The sequence below is a fragment of the Psammomys obesus genome, unplaced genomic scaffold, assembly GCF_907164565.1.
Source record: "Psammomys obesus unplaced genomic scaffold, mPsaObe1.curated_primary_1811, whole genome shotgun sequence".
NCBI lineage: Eukaryota > Metazoa > Chordata > Mammalia > Rodentia > Muridae > Psammomys > Psammomys obesus.
Window position 1 is genome coordinate 26,337,831 of NW_026592510.1, and position 23,824 is coordinate 26,361,654.

General features: G+C 43.8%; 1 protein-coding gene, 1 long non-coding RNA gene and 8 other non-coding genes across 15 annotated transcripts; all 10 read right to left on the reverse strand.

The window, feature by feature from the left end:
- Positions 1-54: 54 nt before the first annotated feature.
- Positions 55-4,863, reverse strand: Wdr74 (WD repeat domain 74). 2 transcript variants are annotated; one of them, XM_055613732.1, is made up of 11 exons: positions 4,776-4,863; positions 4,589-4,695; positions 4,384-4,505; positions 3,126-3,201; positions 2,860-3,006; positions 2,579-2,680; positions 1,541-1,641; positions 1,403-1,458; positions 887-1,032; positions 562-618; positions 55-278 (listed from the first exon to the last, which is right to left on the reverse strand). In XM_055613732.1, exons 1-11 carry the CDS (start codon positions 4,837-4,839, stop codon positions 99-101), a joined length of 1,158 nt encoding a protein of 385 aa, XP_055469707.1. In that variant the 5' UTR covers positions 4,840-4,863; the 3' UTR covers positions 55-98. The 2 variants fall into 2 exon arrangements, with proteins under 2 accessions (XP_055469707.1, XP_055469708.1); XM_055613733.1 differs by lacking the exons at positions 3,126-3,201; positions 4,589-4,695; positions 4,776-4,863 and having other exon boundaries at positions 4,384-4,448.
- A 4,906-nt stretch (positions 4,864-9,769) lies between these two features.
- On the reverse strand, positions 9,770-12,446 carry LOC129681742 (uncharacterized). Of its 5 annotated transcripts, none has more exons than XR_008720879.1 (10): positions 12,416-12,446; positions 11,862-11,914; positions 11,572-11,760; positions 11,333-11,382; positions 11,026-11,053; positions 10,768-10,810; positions 10,524-10,557; positions 10,230-10,263; positions 9,960-9,990; positions 9,770-9,865 (listed from the first exon to the last, which is right to left on the reverse strand). It is a non-coding gene; the product is annotated as an uncharacterized LOC129681742 (long non-coding RNA). The 5 variants fall into 5 exon arrangements; XR_008720880.1 differs by having other exon boundaries at positions 11,572-11,653; positions 12,416-12,444; XR_008720882.1 differs by lacking the exon at positions 12,416-12,446 and adding an exon at positions 12,316-12,327.
- LOC129682047 (small nucleolar RNA SNORD22) lies at positions 10,064-10,189 on the reverse strand. Its single transcript, XR_008720919.1, has one exon. It is a non-coding gene; the product is annotated as a small nucleolar RNA SNORD22 (small nucleolar RNA).
- LOC129682046 (small nucleolar RNA SNORD31) lies at positions 10,384-10,448 on the reverse strand. Its single transcript, XR_008720918.1, has one exon. It is a non-coding gene; the product is annotated as a small nucleolar RNA SNORD31 (small nucleolar RNA).
- Positions 10,636-10,704, reverse strand: LOC129682045 (small nucleolar RNA SNORD30). Its single transcript, XR_008720917.1, has one exon. It is a non-coding gene; the product is annotated as a small nucleolar RNA SNORD30 (small nucleolar RNA).
- On the reverse strand, positions 10,881-10,945 carry LOC129682041 (small nucleolar RNA SNORD29). The gene has a single exon (XR_008720913.1). It is a non-coding gene; the product is annotated as a small nucleolar RNA SNORD29 (small nucleolar RNA).
- LOC129682042 (small nucleolar RNA SNORD28) lies at positions 11,123-11,196 on the reverse strand. Its single transcript, XR_008720914.1, has one exon. It is a non-coding gene; the product is annotated as a small nucleolar RNA SNORD28 (small nucleolar RNA).
- LOC129682043 (small nucleolar RNA SNORD27) lies at positions 11,456-11,523 on the reverse strand. Its single transcript, XR_008720915.1, has one exon. It is a non-coding gene; the product is annotated as a small nucleolar RNA SNORD27 (small nucleolar RNA).
- LOC129682044 (small nucleolar RNA SNORD26) lies at positions 11,732-11,807 on the reverse strand. Its single transcript, XR_008720916.1, has one exon. It is a non-coding gene; the product is annotated as a small nucleolar RNA SNORD26 (small nucleolar RNA).
- LOC129682040 (small nucleolar RNA SNORD25) lies at positions 11,998-12,067 on the reverse strand. Its single transcript, XR_008720912.1, has one exon. It is a non-coding gene; the product is annotated as a small nucleolar RNA SNORD25 (small nucleolar RNA).
- Positions 12,447-23,824: the final 11,378 nt, after the last annotated feature.

The following is a 23,824-nucleotide window of genomic DNA, read 5'->3' on the forward strand; positions in this document are numbered from 1 at the left end:
GTTTTCCACCCACAAGACACCTCTCCTTTCTCCCATCACAAAAGGTTCATGATCTCAGTGTGTGTTGGGTGGTTTATTAACAAAGTGAGCAAGGGGCTTCAAGGACTAGTAGATCCAGGCCGCTTCTTTTTCTTCCTGCTGCTTTGGCGAACACCTTGTGTCTGGTCCAAATCAGGGAGCTTCCGCTTGGCAGCTGCCTCTAAAGATGCCCAAAGTTCATCTGTCTCTGTGTCTTCTTGGGGCACCATGCTGGCTTCTTGAGGTTCTTGGGGCTCATCCTGATGAGTGAGAAGGGCACTCACGATAGGCACAGGGAAATATACTGGCTGAAAAATAATTCCTTTGGGTACCACTGCTTTGATCTAGAAACCAATACCCTTCTGTTTTGGAGTACCTCACCCTTGGCAATAAGCCTAGAAGGGTTTGAACATCCCTCAGAGAAATTAACTTACAGTAAAGAGACAACCCTGTTCTGTATTCTGCCTCCCATTCTTTCTACAGAGACTCCCTCACCATCATGCCTTTGGCTCCCAAATTCCCACACCCTAACTAGCTGCTCACCTCCCAGTTATCCCGGCCTGACAGGAGAAGGCAATTCAGTTGAGACTTGAGATAAACCTGTAAAATAAACCGGGATATGGTGGAGGCAGAAGCAGGTGGATCTCTGAGTTCAAAGACAACCTGGTCTATAGAGTGAGTTCTAGAACACCAAGGCTACACAGAAAAACCCTGCCTCAAAAAACAAACAAAAAACTTCTGTAAAATAAAAGGGGACTTAGACCAGACAAACTGAGACAGAAACTTTAATGTGGGACACAGGAAACGGGATAACCTCCAGAAAAAGATAAGTTAAGAGTGGATGAATGCCAGAGGGTTAAGCTCTCACCTTATGCTCTAGCCCACGTGGATTGCGGATCCTGTGTATCCTTAAAACTCTGTCCAAGCCACAAGAGGCTAACAGGGGCTTGGAAGGGTGGCACTGCAGCCCACGCACACTGCCTGCCAGCCCCTTCAGACAGCCCAGTAGACGCCCTGAAGAAAGGTAGAAGGCATCAGTGCTAGCTACCCAGCCCATGAACATCTTTTCTAATTACTGTTATTGTTCAAACCACTTATGTTTCAGTACTTAATCCTCAAAATGACCTAGAAACAGGAGTTAGCAATGATACTCCATTATTATAGGTGAAGAAACAAAAGCTTCATGATCTCAGTGTGTGTTGGGCTGTTTATTAACAAAGCAAGGGGCTTCAAAGGCTGGGGACCAAATAACTAGCCCAAGGTACGGTTTTTGGTTAAATCAGAACCTGAACACAAAGAATGAATGTGCCACTGACAGGGCTCTGTGACTCCCTGACTTCCTCTTTGTCCCTTCCCCTTTTCAAGCAACCCATCATCCACTCACCTTGCCGAAAATCAATTTCTGCCAGCTGCCCATGAGTGTTTCCTACGATGACAGAACTAAGGAGGAGACCACATAAAGGGGATTCAATATGTCTTCTGAAGTCCTTCCAGGGCATTTTCCCTTTCCCTCAACACTCACTTGCCCTCAGGAGTAAGGGTCATAGTTGTCAGTGGGTACTCTCCATAGGTAGCCTCTAGGACTGGCCTGCGCTGGGGGGAGAGTGGATCGTATACACGGACCTAGAAGAAGACTGAAGTATCATAAGAGTATCCTTACTCACATTGGCCCCGGTATCTTCATATTTATCATCATCCTTCTGAAGACTGCCTACTATTATTATTTTCTTGGTGGTGGTTATTGTTTTGAGACAGGGTCTCTATATAGCCCTGGCTGTCCTGGAACTCACTCTGTAGACCACGCTGGCCTCACAGTCAGATCCACCTGTCTCTGCATCCCAAGTGCTGGGATTAAATGGTTGCACTAACATGCCTAGCAAGACTGCTTTCTCATTTAAGGTATGCACCTTATCTCATCTCAGAATTTTGGGGGAAGGGCTCGGGAGCATGAGCACAGTCTGAAAGCAGTGGAGGGATAGAAAGGCAGATTAGACCAAAGTTTAAAAAGTGGTAAATTCCAAGCAAGGAAGCTTAGTCTTACCAAGGGAGGAATGGGAAGTTCTCCATATGTTGTGAGCAAAGCCCTAGTACCTATATCAGACTTTAATGTACAGGACTATACAAATGGCAAATAGTGACCCAACCCTGCCCACTTGTCTTAGAACTTCAAATGAAATAGGCCACAAAGATCCTTAGCCAAGCCCTCACTCAAAACTGGAAGAGCTGAGACCAGAGAGTCGTCCCCAAAGCAAATCAGACTATACGTGGACTACAAAGTTCTGAGACCATACCATCCAAAATATACCCAATCTTGTCAGATCTCATGAGCCTGGTTAGTACTAGATGGAAGGACTATAGAACTGTTTTGACAGCCAACCTGAGGTATCTGTTCCCTATGAAACCTAGTAGAGGAATACTCCCTTTGCTTTCCCTTCTAGGTAGGAGAAATAAAAAGAGTTTAGGAAATTCCACCCTTGAATGCAGTAAGGGAAAGTCGTAGGCTCAGACAGAGGAAGTATGATCTCCTTTCAGATCCCAGGAGTAAGCAAGAGAGCCTCACCTGGTGGTACCCTGTGCATGTGACAAGTTTCTGTGACCCAGGGAGGAACTGTACATCCTGGTCCCAAATAGGAACCCGTAGATCGAGCCAATCATTTCGCACCTGGTGTGGAAGGGACATGTGACACAAGGCATTGGTAAGCCTGACCTGTTTCTTTCAGTCCTCTAATCCCTATCCTCCTCCCTCCATAAAAAAAATAAATAAACCATCTAAGCTCTAATCACAGTCAGTTGCTTCCACTTCCCCCAACCTCAGACAGCATCTCCCCAATCATCACTCACATTCTTGGATCTAAACACAGGCTCTTCAGACCCCTGCAGGTCCCATACTTTCAAAGCATTCTCTTTTCCACATGTGGCAACCACATGGGTGCGTGTGGGGTCTTGGCGCATCCTACACACTCCAGGACCCACCTTTCGTTCCAAGAGCTGAAAAGAATCAGAGATGAGTCGGTCCCAGAGTCCTTAATCTTTCCTCTACCAAATTCCCCATTAGACCCCTAATCTGGTTTCCACCCTCCTCAAAGGCTGGGGCAGGTGAATCTTACTGGGTCTGAGGATACTTCCTTGTCATTGTCACACCAGACTCTGAGGATCCCAGAATCCACACATGTAATAAGGGCACTGCAAGCAGGGAAGGGAACATTGGGATGTTAAAAAGTGTAAGCTAGGTTTTGTGGTGCATACCTACCTATAAGGGCAGTGGGGAGAGGGGTGTTCAAAGTAAATCTGAGCTACCTGGTGAGTTCATATGCCATCCTGGCTATATAAGACCTAGTCTCAGGAAAAATAAAAATAAAAAGCAAGCTGGGTATGGTTGTACATGCCTTTAATCCCAACACTTGGGAAGCAGAGGTAGGCTGATCTCTGTGAGTTCCAGGACAGCTAGGGCTACATACAGAGAAACCATGTGGGAGGAGACAAAAACCAACCAAAAAAACAACCCAAACCAAACAACAATAACATAAACCTCTTCCCAAGAAGCCCAAGCCTTTTCCCAGGCTCTGGATAGCCTGTGCCTATGCTTTTCCTCACATCTGCCTACCTGGGTTCAAGCTCTATATTGCTAGCCTGGGCTGTGGCTCAGAGCTCTGTCCATGGCACTTCCCATTCAAAACCCAATATACTCTAATACCTATGAAATAAAATCTCAACTTAGTACAAAAGCCCTCTTTCTATTTAATCTCAACCAAATACAAAGCCAAACTTCCATGTACATGATAATTTCTTGATGTCAACCTCCAAATTTACTACTTGTCCTATGTATGTAAACTTTTAGTCTTTTAACCTGTCCTTAGTCTCTGCATTTTAGAATGTCCTTACCTCTTCTCTGTCAATATTACTCCTGTACCTGAAACCCAGTTCAAAACTCCACCCTCCTTCAGGAGCTCACCTGTTGAATTACCAAAGCAGCCTTCTCCATTGATCTAGAAAAGCTGCACCTAGGTTACTAACCTACGTGACTCTTTCTTCCTAGCCAACACTTCGGAAGCTTCACTATCTTGTTGATTTTTGTTAGTCATTACTTAAAAGCATGTTCAAAAGCACTTAATTAGTTGCACATAAAGGAGCCAGAATAGAAACTCTAGGATGCAAACTTTATAAAGACACATGGTTTACCCAAAATCCTTCTATTTTTCCCTCATGCCTGGCATTTAGTAGCTGTCTAATAAATGCATGTTAGACGGATGAATGAAGGCTAGATTCTTGTTTTCAATCACCTATCCCATCACCTAAGGGAGTATTCAGTATTCACTAAGTATTCAGTTCACCCAAGGGAGCCTCAAACTAGGGTGTGGTCCTTACCCATCGGCCTGGGCGAGACCTCGGAACGTGCCCTCCCCACCTGGGCAGTATCTCTGGCTCTGAAATGTACCCTCCTCGGCATCAAAGTGCTTCACGGTCCTGTCCGCGCAGCCCACCAAGATCTGACAGCAGAGAAAGGAAGGATGGGGAAAGAGCAAGGCTTCCGGGGCGTATCCTAGCTCCGGCCTGGCCAAGAGCCACTCACCTGGGTCTCGCCACCTATACCCCAGCACAGAGCATTCACTGCCTCCTCACGCCGTGGCTTTCCGGATGGCGTGAAGTTCGCCGCATGTTTCCGCTGAAGGTTCACCCCTGAGGGACGAGAACATCAGTCACGCTGGGTTACAAACAAGCGACTCCTGCACCTTCCGATGAACAACTCAGATACTCACCTTTCAGGATCCCAGTCTCGGTGCCGACCCACACATGGTTCCAGCGAGCAGCCGGAGCAGCCATCGCAGGGTAGCCGACGCCTCGCACTTCCGGCGCGCCACACGCTGCATCATCAGGGGCGCCGGATTCAATCTGACAACGCCGCTCCGTCCCTCACTACCCCGCCCAACCTCTCTTTTCTCGCCCTACTTCCTCATTCCCTCCCCTCTTACCCTCACCCCTCAAAAAGGCACACACCTTCAATCTTAGCACTCCGGAGGCAGGGGCTGGTGGATCTGTGTGAGTTCGAGGTCAGCCTAGTCTACAAAGTAAAACCAGGGCAGCCAAGGCTACATAGAGAAACCCTGTCTCGAAAAGGAGAGGAAAAAAAAAATTAAGGATCATCTTGTGCTGTCATTGAAAAGCATTCTCTCTGAACTACAATGCTGGGTGGAGCCAGGTCTCATAGGTCTCCCTGAGCATTCTGTGTTGGCTATATCCCACACTATTTCAGAAGTCATTATTTTCTAATTATGTGTCAGTGTGTCGGAACTCCTGGAGAGAGCCAGAGTTGCTGATGGTTATGATCTGCCTTGTGGGTTCTGGGAATGGAACCCAGGTCCTTTGGAGGAGCAGCAGTGTTCTTAACCGCAAAAACATTTCTTCAGCCCCATGATTCATTATTAATGAGGTTCGTGACTTCATCCTTGACTGTAAACGAAAACTAAAAATGGAAAGTGAAACTGTCAATTCGTTTAGCTCAGTTTTGAAAAGTAGAGACCAGGTTGTCATTGAGACTTCGTAAAAAAAAAAAAAAAAAAGGCTCTAATTTAGAAAATACAAATTCACAAGATTAATAAAAAACATTTTTCTAAGTCAAGTGTGGTGGCACACATCTGTAATTCCAACACTCAGAAGGTTGAGCCAGTTTGGACTACATAGGACTAAAACGAAGAGACTGTCTCAAAAAGTGTGTATGTAAACTGGGTAGTGGTGGCAAATGCCTTTCATCCCAGCTCTTAGGAGGCAGGGGCAGGCAGATCTCTGAGTTTGAGGCCAGCCTGATCTACAGAGTTCCAGGACAGCTAGGGATGCACAAAAAAAAAAAAAAAAAAAACCCTGTCGAAGGAAAAAAAAGTTTACATCAGACATTCTCCCAAATATACGGTACAGAGCTTGAGAGAGAGAGATGCCTAACAATCTTCTTCTTTTTTCTAATAATTTATTTAATTTTATATGCATTAGTGTGAAGTTGTGAGATCCCTTGGTATTGGTCTTATAGACAATTGTGAGCTGCCATGTGGGTGCTGGGAATTGAACCCAGGTCCTTTAGGAGGAGCAGACAGTGTTCTTAACCACTAAGCCATCTCTCCAGCCCTCACCTAACAATCTTCTAAACAAAACTTTTTGGCCAGGTGCTATGGCTTGGCGCAGGCCTGTAATCCCAGCACCCAGCACTCGGAGAGGCAAAGGTAGGCAGATCTTTGTGAGTTCGAGGCCAGCCTGGTCAACATAGGGAGTCCATGATAGCCCAGGCTATTACACAGAAAAACCCTGTCTCAAGAAATCCAACGAAAGTTTTAAAATTGTGCCAATAGAATGAAACATTGCATTCTTGCCTTTTGATAAACAGCCTACATCTGCATACTCAGGTTTTCTGAGTTTAGGGTTCCACAATAATAGTAAATCATTCTGGTTCCTACAATAAAACAGCCCCACCATCAAGGCTTGAAGGTAAATTCCACACACAAACCTACATTACCTACATTATACAAAGAAACACCGTAAGTCAGAGAAACTTCTACTTGCCCCTCAAGTACTCAAAGCATTTATGAAGATTTCAGCCTCACTTTATTTTTTTTTTAATCTCACATTGAAACAAGTTTTCGGCTGGGAAGATGGTTCAGTATTTAAGAGCACTGGTTGCTCTTCCAAAAGAGTTGGGTTCTGTTTGCACCCAAGTAGAGGATTACAATGTCTGCCATGGAACCTGACACTCTCTTTTGACCTCCAAGCATACATATGGTGCAGGCATACAAGTAGCCAAAACACCCATAAGCATAAAAAAAAAAGACAATAAGGAGCAAGTTTTACTCCTCTGAGAACACTGAAACAAAACTGACAATAAAATGCTGGAAAACCGAAGCCTAAATGACAGGCTTTCATGTTTTTGCAGCTTTCATGTTGTGCTGTATTAGAATGTACCCCCAAACTGTGTACATGCATTCAGAGACCTAGAACTCATTGGAAAAAAAAAAAACAAAACAAACAAACAAAAAAGCCAAGAGGTCTGAAAATGAACAACCATGTACATAAAGTTGAGAAGATGGATATACTAAGAACAGTTAGGGCCGGGCCGTAGTGGCATGCACCTTTATCTCGGTACAGACTAAGGCAGAGGCAGGAAGAATTCTGAGTTGAGATAGAGGTCAGTCTGGTTTCAGGACAGTTTCAGGACAGCCAATGCTACAAGGAGAAACCGTCTCTGAAAACCATAAAAACAGAAGTGTCACAAATAAGGCCAGCCAAGGGTGGTGGTAGACAGCTTTTAATCTCAACATTTGGAAAACAGACTACATGATGAAACATGTTGCTACCAGTTCTTGTAAAGTTCCTATGTTTAGAGACTTTTTTTTTTTTTTTAACATCATATATTGCTAGGGAGAATATCATTCCTGGAAGCACTGTGAGAGTGAAGGGTTTTCTTTCTTTTTTTTTTTTTTTTTTTTTTTCCCATTTCCTAGTCTGTGAAACAGACTTTACATATATATTGATCTTAACCAAAAGGCTCAGAAGTTATACTGTCACTTCCTTCTTCAAGTTAGACTTAGCTGTGGCCCAATATTCTAACTATTTCCCAACATACAGATTTTAAAAAATAAATGTTTCAGGGCTGGAAAGATGGCTCAATGGTTAAGAGTGCTGTCTGCTCTTCCAAAGGACCCGGGTTCAATTCCCAGAACCCACATGGCAGCTCACAACTGTCTGTAACACCAATTCCAAGGTATCTGACACCTTCACACTAATGCACATAAAATCAAAATTACATAAATTAAAAAAATAAATGTTTCACAATTCATACTACACAATAGGAGTATATTTTTAGAAACAGTACTTAGAAAGTGTCCTTTACTTTCTGCCTCATTTTGTATAATCCCACAGATCCCACTTTAAGGCTTGAGATTCGTCCACATACTTTATATTTGCAATGCCTAGGTGATCTCTTGTTCTTCCAGCTTGTCAGTCTGTTTTTTTTTTTTTTGGGGGGGGGAAGGGTTGTCCCAGTGGGACTAAAGTAGGGAGTGGCTTCCTAGGTACTGCTAGAGGACATGGCAAGGTTTCAAAGCTCAGGTTTAGGAGTTCAAAGAACTGTCTTGATTTCTGCTTCCCAGTTCTGAACATGATGTAAAGCTTGCGTCTTAGGCTCTTGTCACCTCTTTTATTAAAAACGTATAAACAGGCTGGGCAGTGGTGGTGCATGCCTTTGATCCCAGAGGCAGGCGGACCTCTGGTCTACAAAGTAAGCCTAGGACAGTCAGGGCTACAAAGATATACAGTCTCAAAAAACAAGTGTCAACAGTACAGGAAATATGAGCACTGGAAACAGTGAAAGGACATCAGTGTCCAACAGAGCCTTGGTTTTTTTCTGCATCCCACTTCTACCTTTGTGGATACCGGTTTGTGATAAAAGGCTCATTATGCTTGTCTTGAGGTCCTCTTCCAAGTGGTATCAGCACTTTCCAGGTAGTACCCAACCTGGACAAGGCCCTGCCAGAACCACATTCTCCACTCCAGTTAAGTAAATGGAGGCAATTTTGTCCATCCCCCTGCCCCCACCAAGTCAAAGCCTGCCTATATGCAAGAACTACCCTGGCTAAGAAAGGGCTTCAGCTTTATTCCCTTGGAAACAGTATTAAATTGGAAACCTAGTTTTAACCCTTAATCTGGGTTAGAAATAAAGGTTTGGCTTTATGTTTTTTCTTTTCAATAGTTTCTGGTTTCCTCACCGTAACAACCCCAGCTCTCCTTGAACTCACCTGGTAGATGAGGCTGGTCATCGGAGACTTGTGCCACTAACCCCCCCAACCCAGTTTTTTCTTTACTAAGATTAATAGTGGCTCCCATAGCCCAGACTTCCCTAATGCATCCCTTTTGCCTGTTTCATTTAGGCAGGCACCTGAAGGATTAGTGGGACAGCAATACAGAATGGCTTATCTGAAACAAATGTCTACTTGCAGGCACGTCTCAGCCTTGTTGCCACTTGACCTTTTTCTGGCCTTAGAGCAGTACCCTGAAGTTCATAAGCTCTGCAGGCTTGCAGCACTTTTAGTACCTTCACGGCCAGCCCTTCTATCAACAGTTAGGTGGCTCCTTTTCATGACCAACTCACCCCTTTATTGTATATTGGTAACAAAGACTCATCAACTACCACAAAAAAAAAAAAAAACCCTTCAAACTTGGCGATCCTTGGAAACCATGTAGGAAAACGATCTCTAACCTTCCAGGAAAGGCCTGGGTTTGACTCCCAGCATCCATGTTGGCTTGACAGCATCTAGAACCTCCCTCTCAAGAGATCCAGTACTGACTGGTGTCAGCCAACATATCCTAACCTGCCATCAGGATCAAAGTTCTAAAGCAGTAAATGGTAGCCCATGCACTTAAGCCCAGAAGCATGATTTAATGTGCATTGCTGTTTCGCTTACATGTCCATGAGGTTGCCTACAACCTCTAGAAGTGCAATTAGTTTTTAGTTATGGTATGGATACTCCAGGTCCTCTGGAGGAGCACTGACCATCTCTTCAGGCACCAGTGATGTATTTAGAAAAAACATCTATAGATTACCTAGAAGACAAATTCTCAGCCACTTCCTGGTTTGCCAGGTCTGTGTCAGAACTAAATTACTCTAAAAATTCCAATTAAAAATCTCAAATCTGATAAACCTTAGGTTTGTATCTGGTTCACAGCAGATACAATGGATCTGCTAGCAGGTATTTAGCAAATAGAGGACTCACAATAAATGGAAAAAAAGAACTTTATTAGTAGGAATAGATGACAAACTCCAAATAACCAAAACTGCAGGAGGATGATAAGAGATCTTTGTTGTTTGTTCCTGTAAAGAGGAAAAAAAAGTTAAATCCAAAATCAGGTAGCATGCCCAAACTTAACACTTAAGACTATTTCTCATGACCTAAAGGACCACCTACCATTTACACCCGGCTCATGCTTTCCTCAGACCTGTAAGACATAAACCACCTTATGTTTTTCATCAACTGACAAAAACTTTTCCCTTTCTGTGTACAAGAATGCAATCCCTCAGACAGTTCCTTCTGGAACAAATGTTCCTCTTATCCCCCAGCCAGCCCCAGTGGGTTCACCTTTTCAGGCTCTGGAGCTAGGACAGGAAGTAAGACGTGTGAATGTTTCTTCATGGGGAAATTATAATTCATTAGACCTTACATTATTTGTTTTCTCACCTCACTTTAGCTGGGATTGTGAAGACATGATTTCCTACAAGATAGATCAGAAATTGGCAATTATCCCTACTGCTTAGAAGAAAACTTTACATGAAAGCTTATTCTATATAAATCATGTGCTCACTTAAACTTCTTCCTGTTTGTGAGGTAAGCTCACAACTCAGAAAATACCTTTCTTCAGTCATCAGACTGGGGCGGTATTCAAATCATCATGGTGAGCAGGAACACACTAGATTGAGGCGTTACACAACGTCACATCTAACAAACTATACCAAGTATCAAAAAGCCTTTTACCTGGCATGGCTCAGAGTCTGGCCCAGACACCGACCTGAAACAAGACAATTATCAACAGTTTAAATCTTACAATTGACAATTCTCTTGTAACCCATCATTTTGAGAAAAAAAAAAAAATCAGATTTCCAGGTCTCAGCAGCAATCATCAGCCGAACGAGATTCTATGAAAGTCATCATATACATGCCTTTTAGGAATGCACCAGAGTAAAATGCCCAATGCATGCACCAGAGTAAAACTACTCACCTATGCATCAACAAGTATGGATGTTTGGCGCTGCTATCAGAACCTGGGTAAAAGAAAGCAAACTATGTAACAGATGGCTGGATTCAGGCACCTTGGCCCCACCCTACTCTGCAGTTTCTCAGGTGTTCCTGTGTTTTCACTGGCAGTCATAGTGAGCTAGTTTGATTCATCATGGAAACTGTCAACCCAGTGAACAAAACCCATGTAAAAAAAAAAAAATGGGTTCAGCCTTCAGCACTATCAGGAAAATCACCTCACCTTTTCATAAAGAAAACATCAGGAGAGCCTGGGAAGGAGAAATAAGCAGTCATTTTCAATCATCAGGACAGCACAAAATTCCTGTATCACCAATAACTGCCATCAGAACTCTAACATGCTATTAATTTACAGCTTCATTGAGCATCAGCGTACAAATTCAAATCATCTGACAGTGATATGGCTTTATAAAGAACAAACCCTATGACTAAGCAGAGCACAGTGAAAAAAGCAGTTCGCTGGTTAATGTTTCCCTCCTGATTATTTTAGACTCTCCCTGCAAATGCTCAAGTCCCAGTTAGACTCTTACCTGTACTCATCCTGGGAGGTAGCTTGAAAATCCCAGAATGTCACAGGACCCTAGACACAGAAAAAGCAAGCCATTACTAAATGTAACCATAGCCGTCGGTGCCCCTTCTTGATCTTCAGCCCACTTTTCAGTAGTAAAATGACATCACTGTAGTTCAGCCATATGCTTGTCATTTACATTCATCATTAAGAGGTAATCTGTGTTTCCCTCCTCCCTAAAAAGCAGAAATAAGTACCCACCTGGACTACCAGCAAAGTGTTCAATTTTTATCACTAAACAGGTCTGTCTCCAAACTGTAAGCTGCTTTAAGGTCAGCCATGTCTGAGAAAATAGAAACAATCCAAACCGAATACTTCAGTAAACACTTTTCTTCAAACCAAAACACCTGCCGTTCATTGTGCTACTCAGATTTTTGTCTGTCTTCTCCACTACACAATCAGAAAGAGAGAGTTCAACTTTTAAATCATCCCTGTAGCACATTCACATCTTAGGGAACACAAAGAAAATAAGTAATGGCACAAACACTTACTCCAAAGAGAGAGCCTACTCCCATCCTTTCGAGTGCAGTCAAGTGCCTCAAACCTGCAAAATAACGTTAGCATGCGGTCACTGCTATGTCGCTTTTGGAGAAAGCTCGACCGGCACAGAGGCTGTATACAAGGCCATCCTCCTCAGAGTCACTTATCCTCACGGAGATCAGTACAGGTCTGTGAAAAGGTACTCATCATAGGGGATGGCCTCATACCGCCACCATTTTGTCCTTCACAAAGCCATGCCATTTCTACGTCTTCAACTCCCCCCAAAATAACCTCCCCTCCCTAGCTACGGAACAGTGTACACAAAATTACGTCTAGGACACGCTATGTTCACGACGTCTTTTATAGAAAACCGCTAGAGAAATCTTACTAGGAAAAGCCAGAGGCTGGCGGTTCAAGCCTTTAATCACAACAAAGGCAGATAAATCTTTGTGAAACCCAGCTCACCGCGGATACAGGATATTGCTGGCTTAAAAACAAACTAACAAAGGAAAAAAAAAAAAAAAAAACCAGAGTAAGGCCACGCGTCCTAAGCGAACACACTCACCAGGACCAAGGAAAAATGAGACCGAGGCGAACGACGAACGACCTATAAATACCATTTCGCAGAGGCCCACGGGATTTGGAGGCGGGACCAAGACGCGCGCTCACGTAAACGTGCTGAGAGCCGGGGGAATTGTGGGTAGAGGATTCCACCCAAGGTGCGGGTAGAACGCTCCGCCTCCGAACTTGCGGCGCGAAAAAGAGGCGCAGGCGCTTTACGGAAGAGTGGCGGCAGGCCCTGGGCCCAGTGCTGGTCGGTTCCGACCCACTGCGGATAAAACGTCATTGTGGAGGTTTGGCTTCGGCATCACTGCGGCGGGGCTAGCAGTGTTACTGTTACCGGTGCCCTTACCTTAACGCGATTCTTTGGCTCCCACTCACGCTAAACCGCGTGTAGATCCATCTCTATGGATGCTGGACCCACCGAACACCCCACCGGCGGCGTCTCGGTTCCCCGCCAGCCGCCCAGCGCGCAGACGGGACCTGACGTCCAGGTTGTCAGCGCTGCGGGCGACTCAGGTACTGGGCCCCGGTCTGAGCTCGGTTGGAGATTCCTTCATGGAGCCTTTTAGGGAGACACAGACCTAGATGCCTGTGTCATTCTGGTGACCGATTTTTGTGTTTTGCTTTCTGTTCTGTTTTCGCCATGATCTTGGCCCGGACTGAGGTAGGGCCAACATTAGATGGCATTTATGTAGCATATTGCACGTTTTTGTTTTTAACATGCTATAGATTAGACCTGAGGCCGTGTGCATGTTGTCCTCTACTTCTGAGTCTGACACCTCTCCACCCAGCCACCTGGGTTTACCGTTGTAAGCACCCGATATGAATTAATACTCCACTATACTAGGAGGTAGTGACAACCCTCATTTTATACATGGGCGGTCTTAGATATAAAGAACGCTGGGGTGGAGGAATTCTTAAAATTTACCAGTTGTCTAAGCCTCAGCTATACAGTGGTTATTGAGACTATGCGGCAGCATCACATCTTTAGTCATTTATAGCAAACATCTATTGCATAAGCTTGCCTTGTAAACATTTATTACTCTCTTATTATTAGTTGCTCTTCTCTATGACCTCACTTAATAATCCTACTATTCAAGTTGGAAGGTGTTAAGGTAAGTAATAGATGAGGAACCCATGGTCTAAAGAGATTAAGTAATTTGCTGAATGCTATCCAGATAAGCAATATTAGATCCAAGGTATAAATCCAGGCAGCCTGATTCCAAAGTCAGCCCTGGTTGCTCTTGCTTGGAGGACCCTGGTTCAATTCTCAACTCACAGCCATCTGTGATTCCAGTTCTAGGGGATCCAATACCCACTTCTGGCCTCCAGGGGTACCAGGCACACATGTACTCATACATGTATGCAGGCAAGACACACAGCTAAAGTAAATAAATTTAATTTAAAAAGTAATGCTGGGCATGATAACGCATGCTTTGAATCCCAGCACTAGTGAGGCAGGGGCAGGTGGAGTCTGAGGAACTCTGCATTTTCTACATGAGTTCCAATCCAGACAGGGCTACGATAGTTGCAACCCTTTCTCAAAAAAAGACTTTTTCGTTGTTGTTTTGATTTCTTTTTTTTTTTTTTTTTTTTGTTTCAAGACAGGGTTTCTCTATGTAGCCTTGGCTGGCTTCGAACTTGCTTTGTAGACTAGGCTGGCCTCTGGCTAATGAGAGATCCACCTGCCTCTGCCTCATGAGTGCTGGGGTTAAAGGTGTGCCGCCACCACCTGGCCTTTTTTTTTTTTTTTTTTTTTTTTTGTAATGTGGGTTCTGGAGTGTTTATAACAGGAGATTTGTGGTGGTGGAGCAGTTGCGCTCAAACGCTGCTTATTTTCTAGCATCCACGCTATGTGGCTCCCACCACCTGTAACTCCAGCTCCAGGGAATCTGACCCTCTTCTGGCCTTGGACACCTGCACACATGTGGCATATATTCACACAGACGTATACGTGAATAAAAAATTTAAAAAACCAAAACAATTCCATTTTCTAGATGAGGAAAATGATTATTATATTTATTCCACGTCGCTACCTGGCTACTGTGGCAGAGCTAGTACTTACTCTAATTACTTACTGCTTTTGACCCATTAAGGAAAATTATCCCAGATCTTGGAAGTATGCAAGCTTGAGTACATTGATGTAAAGCAGGTCCACCTTAACTGGAGATGATCTATTTTCCTAGGAGTAAATGCTTGTAATCTTTGTAATGACTTGGGCATCTTACAACTGCTAATTGCCTTGTTAATTCTTAGCAATGTATATATTGCTATATATTAGGCAGCATACTAAGTAAGCCCATGTAAGCATTTCCTTTTCTTTCTTTTTTTTTTTTTTTTTTGAGACAGGGTTTCTCTGCGTAGCCTTGGTTGTTCTGGAACTCACTCTGTTGAACAAGGTGGTCTTGAACTCAAAGGTTCAGAGAGGCACTGCTCTGCCTCCCTCCCTAGTGCTGGTATAGATATCTATATTGATATAGATATCTATATCTACATATGGGTATAGATATCAATACATATATGGCGGAACCTGAGAGAGTGGAGCCAGTAAATGAGGTGGACTAAAGCCTCATGCAGTAGCTAACTTTATTGAGAGCATCAGCCAGTTTCTACTCAGAGGGTTAAGAGGAGGTACGTGAGTAAAATGTGCAATCCCAAAGACAGGGTGCATGTGGGGATAAACTGCAGGTGGCAACTGAGGGGTATGAAAGCATTTTCCAAGAACAACTCCATCTTTTTGAAGAAACTGAGGCCATAAGATCTTTTGTTGTTGTTGTTTTCTTACAGTTTTTTGTTTGTTTTACACTGCAGCAGTCACTGTGAGGCATTTTATTCATTGAGTCCGAGAAACAATGTGTCAGAGGAAGTACTACAACAGTCTTAAACTGAGCCAGAAAGTGATTCCCAATGTCTTCCCTCAAGTGATCCTGAGGCATGCACCCCACTCTACCCCTAGACGTTAGTCCTAGGGATGCTGGGGGCCACTGTGGCCAGATCTCCCTGTCCCTGCAACTGAGACCTGGGTGCCCCAGGTCCTGCTGAGGCACTGGGCAGTGTGCATCCTGCAGTACCCTTTGTGGAGATCCTACACTAGAGCAGCCCCGGAACTCCTGTGGGCTTCCTCCTACCGAGGCCGCTCTGCCTCCTCCATTTTCTTGTAGTTTCCTCACAAGCACTCAGAACTCTCCTCACACTCCTTCATTGTTGGGCAGTGTTTCAACACATACACACACAACTTTTAAAATATATCATTACTTTATTATTCTCTTTGTGTGTATACATATGTATGTATATACTATATATACACACACACACTTTTGAAATGTAACTTTATTTTAGAGACAGGGTTTCATGTAGTCCTCAAACTGACTATAGCCCAAGAGGACCTTGAGCTTCTGATCCTCCAAGTGATAGATTATATCCATGTACCACCATGTCTCATTCATGTGTGATGGGGATCAAATTCAGAGTTTTGTGCACACAATGCAATACCAACTGAGCTACATTCTCAGGCCTTTATTAAGTTTTTTACCTGTTAGCAAATACTAGGATTTTTCTATTTGGATTTTTTTTTAAGATCTCACTGTATAACTGGCTGGCCTGGAACTCACTATGTTAAATAACTAGGCTGACCTTGAATTTGCTATCCTCCTGTTTTGAGACAGGATCTCCTGTAGCTTTGACTGTCCTTAACTCCCTCTATAGCCCAGGCTGGCTTTGAACTTCACTTCATTAGTGCTATTACAGGATTACAGGCACCCTACTAAATAAACATTCTTTTTCCTTTCTGTTTTTTTTTTTTGTTTGTTTGTTTGTTTGTTTGTTTGTTTTTTGAGGCGAGACAGGGGAGGAGGTTCTCTGTGCAGCCTTGGCTGTCCAAAAACACACTCTGTGGACCAGGGTGGTCTCCAACTCAGAGATCCAGAAAGGCATCTGCCTCTGCCTACCTAGTGGAGGGATTAAAGACGCCTGGCTCATATAAACATTCTTGAGTGACATACTATAATTTTCCTTTCCTAGAATTTTTTTAAAGTTGTTTTTTCCTTTAATAAGCTCAATAAAATCATCTATGTGTATTATTTTGTGTTTGTATTGAGTTATGTTTCTTTAAAAATTCCACTTTAACAAACTATTGTTTTTTATTTATCTGTGCCTCTGTGTGTGTGTGTTTGTGTGCTTATATGATGTGTATGTGGGTTCAGGAGTTTGCATGCTCTAGCTTATCTGTGGAAGTCACAGGACAACTTTGAGGGGTCAATTGTCCTTCCAGTTTGGGCTCCAGGGGTTGAATTCAGGCTATCAGGCTTGTGCAGCAAGTGTTTTTTACCTGGTGAGCCTTCTCACCAGCCCATGTTTTTTGTTTTGTTTTGTTTTGTTTTTGGAATGCAGTCTCATGTAGCCCAGGTTGGCCTGGAACTCATATCTAGCCAAGGATGGGATAACTTTGGACTTTGGATCCTCTTGCCTCTACCCTTTGAGTACTGGGATTACAGGTGTGTGCCTGATACTGGGTTTTATGAGGCAGTAGGTTCGAACCCAGGACTTCTGTATGCTTGTAAGCCCTCCACTAACTTTGCTACATCCCCACCTGTAGCCTTACTCCTAGGGTTTTTGTTTTTTTTGTTGTTTTTTTTTGTTTGTTTGTTTGTTTTGTTACCACAAACTGTCATATTCGTTTCTTCCCTTCTAGTCCATTCTTTGTAGCTAAAGTGTGCAATTCCCAGCACCCACATTGCAGCTAACAACCATCTGTAACTTTAGTTCCAGAGGATCTGACACCCTCTTCTGGCCTCCTCCGGCACCAGACATGCATATTGTGCACATGCAAACAAAACACCCTACACATAAAATCTTTTAAAAAACTGTTTAGTTCACTTCTCAGCTCACAGTCCTTCAGTGCCCCTCCACTGTCCTAAGGCTACAGTCCAGTTTCACTAATAATGCAGTAAAGAAACATTGCTCCCTTGCCAATTTGCTTCTGTCCTAAGTTCCTTTTTGTTGCTGTTTAAGAGAAGCCCTATGAAATGAAGGGGCCTTCATGTGTCTTTCTATGTCAGTTAATTAGGACAGTCCAGAACAGACATGGCTACAGGTCAACCCAATGGAGATGATCTCTCATTGGGACTCTCAGGTGACTCTTAACTTGTGTTGGGTAGATAATTAAAGCTGACCATCTGGGCTGGAGAGAGATGGCTTAGAGGTTAAGAGCACTGGCTGCTCTTCCTAAAGGTCCTGAGTTCAATTCCCAGCAGCCACATGGTGGCTCCCAACCATCTAGAATGAGATCTGGTGCTCTCTTCTGCCGTGCAGGTGTGCATGCAGGCAGAACATTGTATGCATCATAAATAAATCTTAAAAAGGCTAGCCATCCATTCCTTTTTTAAACAAACCTTTATTGCAATTATTTATTTGTGCGTGCCACAGTGCACACATAGAGGTCAGCGGACAACTTTTAGTAGTTGTTTCCCTCCTACTATGTGGAACACAGGTCATCACAACGTCACAGCCGTATGAGTCCCAGGTACTGACCAACAGACTTGAAGGCAAGTACTTTCACTTGCTGAACTATCTCATCAGTTCCCTTCCTGAGCCTGACCTACCTCTCTTGCCAGCCACAAAAATCTCTGAGATTTGATTTTATACAAGTGAATTGAAAGATCCCCGGAGGGTATCTTTCGTCTGAGAGACCCCTGCCCAAGGATCAACGAGCCCAGGCGTTCGGATGCAAACAGCAAGAGGCTTTTATTTTGATACACGGGTACCCGGGGCGATAAGTCATTCGGGAGACTTCCGCACCCCCCAGGTAGGAAGCTGGGGTTTTTATAGGGTTTTAGAGCAGAAGCACTGGTACAGAAGCGAGAAGCATGGTTACAGGGGGCTGATTGGTACGTTTACATGAGACCACGATTTGCGTCAAAGTTTGGCAGGGGCACCAAGATTCCAGGAACTGGGTGGTCAAGGGGGTTATGATGACCCCTTGACGTGGCCCGCCACCTGTTATTTTGTTTTTCCCTATCTCAGTTGGAGCAGTCTCTGACAGATATCTCATGAGGGTGGTCATAACAAGTTGTTTTTAGCTCAATTGGGGCGGCCTGACCACAGATATCCCAAGTGGGTGACACAGCTGGGTGTTCTCAGTAATTTTCCAGTTTCTCATCTGGCCTTCAGAGTTTTACAAAACAGTGGTGTCTCACAAAATGGCGTTAGCTATGCTTAACTCAGGGTGAGGCTGGATCTGGATCTTTCAGAATCATCTCTCTATTGCCTAGCAGGATATAAAACACAAATAGAATTCAATGTGTAATTTGTAGTTTGTTCAGATGTATAGATGATAGATGATGCTAGGTATATAGGAGTTTGGACTGGTTTTGAGCTTGTTTGTTTTTTCGAGACGGTTTCTCTGTGTAGCCTTGGCTGTCCTGGACTCCCATTGTAGACCAGGCTGACCTTGACTCAGAGATCTGCTTCCCGAGTGCTGGGATTACAGGTGTGTGCCGCTGCACCAGGCTGCTTTTGAGCTCTTAGGACTGCCTCAACCTCCCTTTATATCTTTGACTGATCTTTTTCAGCCTCAATTGATTCACTGTCACTGGTTACTAAGCAAATGAGCTTGCTGTTAGAGCGCTGATGAATGTTTTGTCAAAGAACAACCCTGCCCCCACCTGGTAGCAAGAGGCACTACCTCCCTATCGTGGAGAAAGGAAATGTGCAAATGACTGTATAGCTTCACTTGGAACTAGAAGATCCAAGTGGAGAAAAAATTCTGTCAGTCTTAGTTTGTTCTAGGGATCCAACACGAGGACTTAAACAGGCTAAACACACACTGTATCACTAAGCTATACCCCTAACACTATGTATTTATTTGATAATTTATTTTTATTTATTTACTTACTTATTCATGTGAGTAGCAAGTGTGGAGTTCAGAAGACCATTTTTGAGAGTTGATTCTCTCTTCCCATGATGTGTATCCCAGGGATTGAACTCAGGTCACAGTTCTTGACTGCAGAGGCTACTATCTGCTTAGTCATCTCACCAGGCCCTAAGTAAATTATCTGTTTTTTTTATGGTTCTGAGGATTGAACTGTGGAGTCTTGTGTGTGCTTGGCTACTACTGAACTATACCCTAGTATAATTAATAGATAAAAATAATTTAATGTAAAGTTTTATTTATTTTGTGTGGTTTTTTGCTTTGTTTTGGTTTTGCCTGCACCTCTATCTGTACATCATGTGTGTACAGTGCCCTTGGAAGCCAGGAAAGTACATAGGAGCCTGGAACTGGAATTACAGTTGTTAGCTGTTGTGTTCCAGGAATCAAACTCTGGTTCTGTGGAATAGCAATCAGTGCTCTTCACCACTGAGCTATCTCTTTACCCCACACTATTTCTTTTAAAGACTTATTATTATGTATACAGTGTTCTGTCTGCATGTAGACCTGCATGTCAGAAGAGGCCCCCAGATCTTATTACAGATGGTTGTTGAGCCACCCCGTGGTTGCTGGGAATTAAACTCAGGACCTTTGGAAGAACAACCAGTGCTCTTGACCTCTGAGCCATCTCTCTGGCCCTTACTCCCCACTATTAATTTATTTTTAAGATCATGTTTCCCTCTGGAGCCCAGGTTGGCTTGGAACGTATGATCTTCCTGGCTTAACCTTCCAGAGTGTTTGATTATGGGTGTTCTCACATCAAGTTCTCTTCTACTTAGTTTTTCAAGGTTGTTTCAGAATATGACTATCCTTTATTAATAGCTGGTACCCACAAATCCTTCCATTTCTTCCTCTATGTAGTCTATTCAAGACATCCTGTGTTACATAGGTGCTTTTTTGCATGTGCATAAATGGTGGTGGTTCTGATGGGGGTCTAGGCTACTTGCTTTTATTGCTTCCAGTTTTTGGTTCTGCTTCAGCCTGAAAGAACTGTTTCATGTTATCAAAGACTATGCTAGATCTGTGTAACATTAGGACTTGATAGGGTCAGAGAGCATTCAGCTCAGGCTAGAATGTTCTGGATGTGCTCTGACTGTTCCCTAGTCACTTTGTACTTTGGTTACATGTAATAAATGTGGTTCATTCTTACTCATCTTTGCATCTTCAGAGGCTCAGCTGTGTCTTTCCCTTTCTTACTGTCAGCTCTAGACAGCAGTGGAGCCACCACTTCGTTTCTAAGTGATGCAGATGCTCCTCTCACCAATATATACCTGCTAGCTTTGATAGATGTCTCCTCTGGGCGTTTTCTTGGACTTCAGTTATCATTAAAGCCCCACATAATATACACATCCAGCATATTTATTATATTTACTTTTTGTCTTTGCTTTTGCTTGTTTCTGAGTCAGGGTCTCATGTAGCCCAGGCTGGCCTCAAACTTTCTGTATAGTTGAAGGTTATGTGCTTATGGGATTATAAGCCTGTGCCTCCTCTGTGCTTGGTTTATGTGTGCTAGGGATAGATGTTAAGTAGGAACACTAAGAACTGAGCTACAACCCCAGCCCTTCATTCGTCAATACCTGAGATGCTGCTGATTGAACCCTGGGCCTTGCACATGGTAGGCAAGCACCCCTCCTCCTAACTTCATTCCCAGCCCTTTAAATTTATGTTGGTCAACACACATTAGTAGGATATGAGGCTCTCTACTTTTCTCTGGAATCTTGACCTCCCTCTTCTTGTCCTTCTCTCTGTCAGTCTCCTGTAGCCCAGACTTGCCTCACTGTGCTTCTGAGACTGGCCTTGAACTCTCCTGATCCTCTAGTCTCCAACTTCCTAATGCTTGGATTGCATGCGTGTTGTATTATATTAATATTTACTATTGATATATCTTTTAGTTAATCAGTGGTTATTCCTAAACAGCTGTATACCCAAATCACCACACAGGGACTAGGATTTATTTAATTAACCTAGAATATAATGCTGGGCAATAGTTATTCCATCCTAAACCTCCAAGCCCAAATAATTTCCTACCATTCAGATTCACCTATCATCCTTGCTTTTAGTGATATCTTAGGTCCGGTTCATTTCTTCAGGTGGTTCCAAGACCTCTCTTCCTCTCCTCTCTCCTCCTTCCTTCCTCTTTCTCCCACTCCATACCAGGATGTCCCACCCTGTCCTCTACATTGCTCAGCAATGTGGCTGGTTGTTTTAATTGACAATTTAGAGAACAAATGGTGACATGTTTACACAAACTTGAGACAGGTGATGCTTAGAATAAGCATCAAAATGCAATGTCTGGATTGAAACCAGATAGTGGGCGCTCGGGGGGAGGGGGAGATCAGTGTTTGAATGAACAAGGGTAAGGTGTATACATTCCAAAAGAATATTATACCAACACATGCGTATGCCAGCATGCCTGGTACCTCTGGCCTCTTTGTCTACAGTCATCTTTTCCTGTCCTCCCTTCCTTGCCACCATTTCGTTTTAGTTTAAACCTAACAAGTCTTGGTTCATTTTCTTACACAAAGTGCTTCATCTTGGCATAGCAGTGCTAACTTTAGTTGCTTCTAAGAAGGGAACAGTGGGTTTGAATGGGACAGTTCATCCACTCATTTACCAAACACTTCTGAAAGGCTTACAGTATGGTATTTGAGCAGACTGACTGATAAAACAGCATGAGGCTCTCACCACTTGTCTACAAGTGCAGATACTCAGACAAAAAAACAAAGACAACAAAGGTGGGACCTGAGTTGTAGCAGTGCTGAATGACAGGTGGAGGGAAAGTGATTCCAGATGGGAGCTTTCTCCCACTGTGATGTATCCAAGTGAGGGAAAACAATCTACTCTAGGGAGTCGAAATGCTGTCACTTGAGTTATAGTTTGAATGAGGAAGAGTAGCCCAGGAGCAGCCAAACAGCAGAGCAAGAGCATGTACAGAGGCATAGACTGGAAATAGGCATGTGTTGTGAGATTGGAAGGTGCTGGAAAGCTGCTGTGTCTGGGCAGTGGTGATTGGGAAGGCGTGCTGGGTGGGAAGAATGAGGAGGCTTCACTTCTCCAAGACACTTTGGAATTAATTTTTGCCACCCAGAACTGTGAGGCTGGGAGAGAGTATGTTACTTTAAATTTGTATTTATTTTGTGGGGGACTGTGAACACATGGAGGTCAGAGGACAACTTTTGGGAGCCAGTTCTCTTTTCACCATGTGGGTTGAACTCAGATTGTCAGGCTTGGTGGGCAAGCACCTTTAGCAGGTGAACATCTTGTTGGCTTACTCTCATGAGCCATCTGATTGGCTGGAAATACTGTTTCTAGGGAGTATTTCATTGAACCACCTCAAGGAGCGCTTCTGCTGGCATAGTCCACAAACCTTAGGCTTTCATGCTGGGTACAAAGTCTGTCCTGAACCTTTCTTATCTGGCATGCCCAGGGCAAGGTAGGCCTCTTATCATCTGTGAGCACTGGCACGAATTTTAAGTTCTACCCACATTGCCTCTTCCTACGAACTAGTGTATAGGCTTTTCTCTAGTGAGGCTGGAGAGGATCTTTGGCAGGTGATGAGACTTTTCATACCCCTTTCTCTCAGACCTTGGTTTCTGCTTTCTTTCAAATACATAGCAATCTTGGCTGCCAGCCTAGGTGGGAAAGAGAGAAAGGCCTGTTGTTTCCTTCAGCTTCTCTCTGAAAATAACCCAATTGGCTGTGGTAAAGAACACGAAGTTCCTGAGTGTTGGCACTCCTAGAGTTGATATCCAGTTGTCCCTGCTGTGAACCCAGTCTGCCTCATTTACCTTCCTCTTGCCAAGGACCTCTGGGGTGGGGTGGGGGGTAGGGAGGATTTGAACTTTCAAAGCTGCCTCTAGGGCCTAGCATAGTCAAGTGATATAGGAAGCCTGGCACACTGGAGGGTTTGAGAGTTACTGCAAGGTGTTACCGAGTTCTTACTGAGTGAGAACATCTTGTACATTGAAGGGGTAGATACCTCAATGCCTTTGAAATGTGTATTACAGCCCCGTACAGTCTCTTCTGGATGTGTGATTCCCAGTGGGCCAACATTCCCTTACTAGTAACTAGAGTAGGATGAGAATGGCAGGGTCCACTTCCACTCTCCAGTTCTCTCCCAGATTAAATTTAAATCAAGGAGAAGAATGGTTTAGAGTTAATTCTTTGCAATTAATGAAACAAAGGGTTGGAGTGGGTAGTCAGTTAATAGTTGCTACCTGAGGAATTAAATTTAAGGAGTCTTGAAAAGTGAGTGAGTGTAAGCCCCAAGGGGAAATCAGGACCTGACTCTGAGAAGATAAGAACTAGAGTGAAGAAAGCAGAAGTGGGATGTAGTGCCAGGGTCTTAAGTTGGGAAGATCAGGTGTTAGCTTGAGCCCTGCCTGGGGCGAAGGGATGATGATGAGAAGGAAGCTGGTGCCATTTTGCAGAGAGAATTTAGGCCTCCCGGGGAGTGGGGCCGGAAGATCAGAGGAGGGGCTTTGG

Excerpts from the sequence above, each read along its gene's own strand:
- Wdr74 (XM_055613732.1), bottom strand. The coding sequence starts at position 4,839 with ATGGCTGCTCCGGCTGCTCGCTGGAACCATGTGTGGGTCGGCACCGAG. Across the intron at positions 4,506-4,588 it reads GTATAGGTGGCGAGACCCAG|ATCTTGGTGGGCTGCGCGGA; the intron begins GTGAGTGGCTCT and ends CTCTGCTGTCAG. Across the intron at positions 619-886 it reads CACGTGGGCTAGAGCATAAG|GTTTATCTCAAGTCTCAACT; the intron begins GTGAGAGCTTAA and ends TTTATTTTACAG.